This window comes from Diceros bicornis, chromosome 19 (genome assembly GCF_020826845.1).
Source record: "Diceros bicornis minor isolate mBicDic1 chromosome 19, mDicBic1.mat.cur, whole genome shotgun sequence".
Classification (NCBI taxonomy): domain Eukaryota; kingdom Metazoa; phylum Chordata; class Mammalia; order Perissodactyla; family Rhinocerotidae; genus Diceros; species Diceros bicornis.
The window spans coordinates 15123686-15132765 of NC_080758.1; the positions used below are offsets into that span (position 1 = coordinate 15123686).

General features: G+C 57.6%; 1 protein-coding gene across 1 annotated transcript in view; it reads right to left on the bottom strand.

Annotated features, from left to right (window-relative positions):
- Positions 1–438: 438 nt before the first annotated feature.
- Positions 439–9080, bottom strand: part of LOC131418781 (basic proline-rich protein-like) — a 53590-nt gene continuing 44948 nt past the window's right edge. The window contains exons 2-3 of the mRNA XM_058563411.1: positions 1846–2179; positions 439–1701 (exon numbers count right to left, since the gene is read on the bottom strand). Of these exons, the coding sequence (XP_058419394.1) occupies positions 439–1701; positions 1846–2179 (1597 nt within the window). The remainder of the gene's footprint in view (positions 1702–1845; positions 2180–9080) is intronic.

The window sequence follows — 9080 nt, forward strand, 5'->3', positions numbered from 1 at the left end:
AGGCCTGGACATGTCTCAGGGCAGCGTGTGTGTGTGTGTGGGGGGGGGGGTTTATTGGGAAGCTCTGGGGGCCCAGGTGGCACTAAATTTCGGATGGGGCTGGCTTACGTGCTTACTCTGTTGGTTGCAATGATGTCCAGCATGCCCCACCCCCTCCAAGAGGAAAAGCACCTGTTCTTTTCCCAGGACACCTGACCTCTCACCTTCCTAGAGACTGGGCCCCAGCCTCTGTCCCACTCCATGCGCGGTGATTGCTTCTGAAACTGGGGGGGTCTGTGCAGGGGCCTTTCTGGGCAGCCAGCCAGGGGCGGCCACTGGAGAAGCCTGCCCCCACGCTCGCCGGCGCCCCCTCTCCCCCAAAGCCAGGTTCCCACAGTAGTGGGGGGAAATGGGAAACTCTAGACCCAGTAAAGTCAGGTGGTGGAGAAGGGTCGGGTCTCAAACTGGGGCCTTCCGGGGAGCTGCCAGGCTGGGAGGGAGACGGTCCCCCTCCTGGGGGCGCTCCCTTCGCGCGGATCTGGGGTTGGAGGAAGGAGGGGCACCGCCCCCTGGGGGTTTCCTGGGACTGGGCCGCCCGTGGGATGGAGAGGCCGGCCCCGCCCGGCGGGGGAGGGGCGCGATCCGGTGGGCGGGGGCCGGGGCTCCCCGGCTGCGGGATCCGGGCCCCGCGGCCGCCTGCGGTTCGGCGCGGCGCGGCGCGGCGCTCCTGCCCGGCGGGCGCTGCATTCTCCGAGTCTCCACCAGAGGCTGCGGGAGGAAGGAAGGGATCCGTCCCTTGCACACTTCCCCCCTAGTCAGACACGCACACTCCCTCGCTCCCGCTCCCTCACTCCCTCGCTCTCTCTCGCTCTCACACACACGCGCGCACACGCCGCCGCGGCTCCCCCTCTCGCGCCCGCTCTCCCTCCGGCTCCTCCGGGCGGCCGCCGGGCTCTGGACTCGCCCGCCCGCCCGCGCCGGGGCACCCGCCGCACGCAGCGTCCCGAGGCGGCAGGACTGGGGGGAGCCCCGGGCCGCTCCCCGAGGTAAGAGCGCGAGGGGCCGCGGGAGGGGCGGCCGGATCGCCGCCGAGGGGAGGCTGCCCAGCCGGGAGGGAGCCCCCTGGCCGGCGGGAGCGGCCCGGCAGGCGGCGCGGGGGGCGAGCCTCCCGCCGCAGGGGGAGCCCGGGTGCCCGCGCCCGGCCGCCGCGCGCCCCCTCCTCTCGGCGGGGCGGGCGGGGAGGGAGTTTCCCACGTCCAAACTTTCCCCGGCGCGGAGCCGAGCCGCCTCTCGGCCCGGAGCCCGCGGCCCCCACCCGCCTCCCAACCCCGCCCGCCGCGCGCCCGGGAGCCTCCGGGACCCCCGCGGGCCAAGGGGTGGCAGCGCCGGGGGCCAAGCCCGCGCGCCGAAAGGGGCTGGGGTGGTGGCGCACAGTCGCAACACGGGAGCCGGGACCCAGGCGTTGCAGGCGCCCCTCCACCCCCTGCTACCGGGGCTCGGCCTCTGGGCCCCTCCCAGAGGCGGGGTCCGGGGCCGGGAAACACCGCACGGCGCGAGCGTGTGCGCGCGGATGCGTGTGTGCGAGGTCGTGGCGCGTCCGGGGGCACCTAGAGGCAGCCTCAAAGCCGCGGCGACACGCACGGCTGCGGCCACCTCTGAGGGAGGGCGAGAGCTGGCCCATGGGGACCCCCGCCGGCCCCAGCAGCGCGACCCCGCTGCCCTCTGGCCGTCGGGCCGTCAGGCGGTGAGCGAGGGACAGCGCTGCCCCCTTCCCTAGGACCCAGCTGCGGGCGCACTGTCCCCTCCACGGAAGAAGGACAGGGCCCGACGGCCTTACGTCCAAAGGGAGCGCCACTTGGGACTGACCCTCGGGGGCCGGGGCGCTGAAGGGAGAGGCGTGGATTGTGTGCGCGCGCTGGGTGCTGGGCGGCCCGCGGTGGGCACGGTCCGGACCCGTCTGGCACGCGCCTCCGGAGCTGACCTCTCCTCTCGCTCTTCTCTGGCGCTGTCAGGCCCCTGCCCCAGCTGGGGCGCGGCTGGAGACCACCAGGCGGGGCTGCAGCGGGAGGAGCTAAGCCGAAGTCCCTCGGGGTCTCCCCGAGCTGCAGGGGCACCCCCTGGTGGCGGGCAGAGAAGCCGCCACTTGAAGACGACAGAAGGCTTCTTACACTCGCGCTTCTGGAAACCCTCGTCTTCTCTCCTGCCCCTCGGGCCTGGCCAGGGGTTGCGCCTGCCAACTCCGTTTTCCGTGCGTCTGATTCCGGCTCTTGCCGGGTCTCGGGGGCTGGCCGAGGTGCCCCCAGCACAGGCAGCGGCTCATTTGAGGGCTTGGGCTGCAGCCAGCCCTCTGTGGACTCCTCCAGCCGGTTCTGGATCCATCCTCTTCCCCCTCCAGCTAGTCAGCACCACTACCCTATGTAGGCATCACCACTGCCCTGGAATCCAAAGGCTCCTCCTTAGCCCGTGCGCCTCTGCCCCTCATCACTACCCCGTCCCTGTCTATCTTACCCACGCTGCCCTTTACCCCTATCTACAGCCCTTTTTGGAACTTGGCCTCTGCACCCATGATGACATGCTTTGGTCTTTGCCCATCTGTGGCCACTTCCTCGTGCACCTATCTTCCATCCTGCCTGCCTCAGTTTCTCTGCAGCCATCACCCGTCCCCCACCCCCCTCCCTGCCCTGGCTACTTCTCCACTCTGCTCCACCTCCATTCCTCTCCCTCTCCCAGTGTCTGGGATGCTCCTCTTACGTTCCTCCTGGAAGGGAAGGTCCACGTTTAAACACTGCTTCCTGGGGGAGTCAGCCCGCCCTTCTGGGACCACCCTGCCAGCCCCTCTGGGGCAGATGCTTTGCGAAGCCAGCCAGGTCTCTCTCAGCCGAGGGACAGCTGCCTCTCCTGGGTGGCCCTCTGAGCTGGCTCCTGGAGATGAGGAATCCCCTCTCCTATTCCAGACTGTGAGCACGTTAGAGAACATCTGAGCCCCCCTCTTTCACACTCTAGAGTATTGGAATCAGAGGCCTGGTCACATGGCAAGCTACATCCAGAGCCTGAATGGGAACCCAGGTGTCCTGACTTCAGGCCTCACCAACTCTCTTTATATGCTGGGCAGATTTGGGGGGAAACAGCGGTTTCTAGCCTTCACACTGCAAGCAGAACAAGAAGACGCCTGCTTAAATGCAGCAAGAGGTATTTAAGTTAGATCTCCAGTGCTCCCAGGCCAGTACCTGGGGAAAGCTGTTGAAATGCCTTTGGCGGAGAAGCCTAAATAACGGGCACTGAGAAGGCAGCTCGGGCCCTTAAAGGTGTGGTGCCACCCCTGGCAGGTCTCAGCCCTTCTATGAAAACTGTGTGTGTAGAGGGGGTGGCTGTGATCTCAGGACATTTCTGCTGCTCTGGAGTAACTGTGCCGAGAGGCAGGACTTCCAATTCCCCTGCTGCTTCTCAAGGCTCCGATTTTTCCGAGGCCTTTGCCGGAGTGCTGCCTTCCAGTCCTTCTGAGAGGGGGCTGGGCTGATGCCAGGGCAGGGACCCCAGGAGGGCCTATCTCCTCCGACTTAGCAAAGTTTGGAGCAGCCAGTTTATTTACCACATGGGCGATAGGAGTCAGCCAATTAAATTTCCTCTCTCCTCGCTCTGTTCTTTTTTTTTTTTCCTTCCATCAGGAAGCTCCATTCGGAAATGCAGCCTCAGGTATTCCGAGAGAGAGAGAGAGAGAGAGAGAGAATGATTCCTGTTTATATAACTCAGGCAGCAGCGGCTGGCGCAGCTCGGCCTGGGAGGGGGTGGGAGCTGAGGATGGAGTCAGGTGGTTCCTGGGGGAGAGGAGACCGTAAGGAGACAGCTTGGGCTGGGGCCTCAGGGCTGGGAGCTTCCCCATCCTGCCCTGGAGCTGACCCAAGGAGGGCACTAGGGGTTGGGGACAAGATGGGGAATCCACGCCTGTCAGGCTGAGAGGAGACCCAGGCCTAGGGCTAGGCTCAGGGAGAGAAGCCTCATGCCCCCAGCGAGGGTCAGCCTACCCTCCACTTCCTGGACTCCTTAAAGGGCCCTTAAGGAGCTCTTGACTAGAGGCCTCTGTTTTCTGGAACTTTGTGTTTTGATACAGGCCTCTCTAGAGAAAGCCTGGATTTTTATTTTTATTTTTTACCATCAAGACAGGCTCTGACATCAAGTTTTTCATCAGGGTGGTGGGTATACTAGGACTTTGTCTTTTCTCCCACGGAGGGGGCAATGAGGCTGTGGAACGGTCTAAGCTCTTTGTATCTGCCAGAGGGGACTTTTTTCTCATTGAGGATGATATCAAGTGGCTGCTGGGAAACAGGGATGCAGGACAGGGGAGCTGGAGGCATGGTTGTCATGTACAGTTGGGCAGGTTGTTGACTGTCCAAGGGCACTCAGTGCAGGAGGCGAGAAGGGGCTGAAATCCGTCTTAAGCTCCACTCAACCAACCAGGTGCCCTAAAGGCAGACTATCTCCTCCTGGAGGAAGAGGCACCTTTCTATGATTTGCAAAAAAGGCTTTATATACTCACCAGCCATTAGCCTGTAGAGCTATATGCCCCCAGAGGAGGATACCTTTCTTTAATTCCCACAAAAGTGGCCCCACTGGGGCTGAGGATATGCACACTGCTCACTCCTTAGCCCAGTTCTCTTACAGTAGGGACACATCTCTCTGAATATGAGTCTGGGTCTGAACACATGGGGTACAGAGACTGGAGGAATTCCCTTCCTCCCCTGCATTTCTTTCCATGCCCCATCAGCAGGCCTCTTCCTGCCATCACATTGGGGTTAGGCTGAGAGATTCTTGCTTCTTCACAGACCCACAGCCTTCAGCCATCCACTTGCTACCACTTGCTCCCTCCTTTGTGTAAGATAAATTGCCGATTAAGAGCATGGGCATTAGAGTCAGAGTAGCTTGGATTTGTGACTTGCTGGCTGTGTGACTTTGGGCGAGTTACTTTGCCCATCTGAACCTCAGTTTCCTCCTCTGTAAAATGGAGGGAAAAAGTAATACCCACCTCCTTGGGTTCTTGTGAAGAGTAAACGTGCATGAGTCTGGGTCATGCTTAGCGCAGCGTCTGGTGCACAGGACCCTCGATAAATGAAGCAGTTTTGTTACTGTTATTATCCCTCTGCTTATGCCCCTTGGTTCCCACGGGCTGAAGGCGGCTGTCCCTCTGTTTGCTTTTGCGCATGACTCTGGCTGCCTGCACCCCTGCAGGAGGCTGTTGAGTCAGGACCACCGAGATCGGTCTCGGACCTCAGGATCCTTTGTGGCACTGCCCAGTCCCTGCAGGCGGCCCAGGTGTAGAAACACGTTCTAGATTCCACAGACTCATTTCACCCTAGTCTCTCCTCTTCTCCCCTCCCTTCCCTTCCACCGTCCCTGCTCTGGCTCACACTTCGCTGGCTTTGCCTAAACTGTTGTGGCAGCCTCCTCCCTGGCCTCCCAGCCTCTGATCCCCTGCCCACCGCCATCCCTGCAGCAGCCAGAGCGATCTTTCTCTAACACAGGTGGGATCATGTCACTTGCTTGATTAAAACCCTTCCATGGCTCCCCATTGCCTACTGAATTAAGTCCGGACTCCGCACCGTGACATTCAAGGTCCTTGTAATCCGTCTGCATCGTCCTCTGTCTCCCACTGTGCCTCCAATCCAACGCTCCTGCGTTCAGCCACACCTGCCCTTCTACCTGAATGCCCTTCCCCTGAAGATCCTTCAAAGCAGTAAAGACCCAACCAACCCAACCCAAATGGTGCCTGTTCCTTGCATCCACCCATCCGTCTGTCTGTCTGACCATCCGTCACTCATTATCCAGTTTAAAATATATATTTACACATACATATTAAGTGTTTACTATGTGCTAAGCATTGTGCTAAATGCTAGAGAAACAACAGTGAACAAGCAGACAGGGTCCCAGCCGAAAGGCGTCCGGTGGTCCCGGGAAGGAGAGGGACAATTAAGCAATTCTCATAAGCCATGATAAGAGCCAGTGGGTGGGGGTCGGGGGGCCAAGTCTTCCAGGAGGAAGTGATGTTTAAGCAGAGGCCTGCAGGCTGAGTAGCAGCTATCTAGGGGATGAAGGGGGGAGGATGGGAGCAGGGAAGGCAGGCTCCAGGCCAAGGGGTGAGGGTACCAAGGCCTGAGGTGAGGAAGAATATTAGAGGAGCTGCAAGTGCAGTTGGCTGAGCGCGGGAGGCCGAGTGGGAGTTGCAGGAAACTAGGCCAGCGAGGTGGGCGGAAGCCAGGGCGTGTGGGTCTTGAAGGCTGCAGGAAGGAGCTTGGACTCCATCCTGAGAGCAGCGGGGAACCACTGAAGGCTTTTCGGCAGGGGAGTGGCGTGGTGCAATCTGCCTTTAGAAGCCTTCCCCTGCTGCTGGCTGGAGAATGGGTTGGTGGGGAAGACGGTGTCCAGCGCTGCTGGTGGCGGGCCTGGCGGGTAGAGGAGGGCTTGTATGGTTGCAGGAGTAGAATGGACAGCGCTGTGAGACTTGGTGGACATGAGGGACGGGGGGAATCCCTGTTTCTGACTTGGGAGGCTGTGTGGGTCATGCAGGGAGCCGGGCTTTCAAGAAGATGTGGACACCAGCTGTGGACGTGTTGCATGCGAGATGCTGGTGGGACATGTAGCGGAGATGCTCTCTTTGTGCAGAAAAGACTGGGCCCACCCTGAGAGGTCTAGGCCGGAAATAGATCTTTTTGAAGCCACAAGGACAAACAAGATCACCCAGGATAATTTTGTAGAATGAAAAGAACCTTGAGGGACCCTTGGATTTCAAGGACAGGTGCATACCAGGAAGCCTTCTCTGACCCATCCATGCACACGTGACTCCCATCTATACTGAGCCTTGTAGCAAATAATTTAGATTTTTTTTTTTTACTGCCTGTCTTGTATCATCCACTAGATCCTGGCTCTCAACTAGGGGCGATTTTGCCCCCTAGGGGACATTTGGCAATGTCTAGAGATATTTCTGGTTGTCACAACTGGGTAGGAGGCTGCTACTGGCATCTAGTGGGTAGAGGTCAAGGATGCTGCTAAACATCCGACAGTGCCCAGGACAGCCACCACCACGAAGAATTATGCAGCCCAAATGTTGATAGTGCAGAGGCTGAGAAATCCGGCCCTGGACGAGAAGATCCTGAAGGCAGGCACCGGGCTTTTTCAATTTGGTCTCTCCAGCATCTCCCACGGCGTATGGTGCAAGGTAAGTGCTCACTGCCCTCACTGAATCAAATTTGGGCTTGAGGAGGGGCGTCAGGCCACACAGCATTGAAGCCTGTAATACTTAAGGCCCAGCCCTCCCAGGGTTGCCCGGTCCAGCCTCGTACACAGGATGGGCCAATGGAGGGAAGAAAGGATGGGCTGATGGAGAAAACCTGCTGAAAAGCTGCCGAAGACCCCAGAAGTTGAGGACACGTTGCTGTGTATAGTTCCCCAGGCTCATTTATTCCTTGTCTTGTGAACTTACATCATTTCTTTATCACCCAAGTAAATATATGTTATTTTTTAAAATAGGCAAGGTACAGATAAACAAAAAGAGAAACATGACAACCTGCTGGTTAAGAGCGTGAACTCTGGAGTCAGAGCCAAGTTCAAATCCTGGCTCTGCCACTTGGTCATTGAATGAGCCTCTGTTTCCTCATCTGTAAAATGGTTTTAATAAACCTACCTCATAGGGTTGTAGGAAAGAGTAATGAGGGGATATAGACAAAGGGCTTAGTGCTGGGCTCGTAGCAAGTGTTCCATACAAAGTGACTACATATGTGTGTGTGTGCGTGTAAATTTATATGTATGTATATATATGTATGTATGTGTTTTTTTATATATGAAAGCTTTTTTTTTTTTGTGAGGAAGATCAGCCCTGAGTTAACATCCATGCTAATCCTCCTCTTTTTGCTGAGGAAGACTGGCTCTGAGCTAACATCTATTGCCAATCCTCCTCCTTTTTTTTTTTTTTCCCCAAAGCCCCAGTAGATAGTTGTGTGTCATAGCTGCACATCCTTCTAGTTGCTGTATGTGGGACGCGGCCTCAGCATGGCCGGAGAAGCGGTGCGTCGGTGCGCGCCCGGGATCCGAACCCGGGTCCCCAGTAGCAGAGCGCACGCACTTAACCGCTAAGCCACGGGGCTGGACCTATGAAAGCATTTTTAATTAGCTGTAATCCTACCACCACTGGGCTCCCATTTTGGTGCATATCCTTCTTAACATATATAGATTTTTAAAAAATAAAAATGGCGGGGCCAGCCCGGTGGCGCAAGCGGTTGGGTGCGCGCGCTCCGCTGCGGCGGCCCGGGGTTCGCTGGTTCGGATCCCGGGAGCGCACCGAAGTACTGCTTGGTAAGCCGTGCTGTGGCGGCGTCCCATATAAAGTGGAGGAAGATAGGCACCGATGTTAGCCCAGGGCCGTCTTCCTCAGCAAAAAAAGAGGAGGATTGGCGGATGTTAGCTCAGGGCTGATCTCCTCACAAAAAAAATAAAATAAAAAATAAAAAATAAAATAAAAATGGCATCTTGCTTTATACATATGCCTTTGTAACCAGCTTTTTTCACTCCATAATATATTGTGAATGTCTTACCATTTCGATAAATATACATGTACATCATCATTTTTTAAGAGCTGCATGGTTCTCCATTGTGTGGCTGGATGATAATTCATTTAACCAGCCCCCACTGTTGGACATTTGGGTGGTTTCCAATCCTTCGCGATTACAAACAATTCTGCGATGAGCATCCTTGTGTGCACAACTTCACTCTCTTGTCCGATGATTTCCTTGGGGACCACTTGGGCATTTTTGGCAGGAGGCATGTGGCCCTGACCGGATTCCTCAAGTAGAAGCCCTTGGGCCCAGTAAGGAGGGGTCTGGGGGGTCCCTGGGGAAGGGAGGGGATGCTGGATGGCAGAGCTCTGTTTTGGCTCCTGGAAAGCAGGTTCTGATGTTAAGACTGGACTTCTCTGTGAACAAAAAAAGAGAAGTCCCCACCCTATCTCTGTTGTCACTGTGGTGCTTGCAAAATAGGGAACGGGGTGTGGGCAGGTGGACTCTGTGTGTGTGTGTGTGTGTGTGTGTGTGTGTGTGTGTGTGTGTGTGTGATGGGCA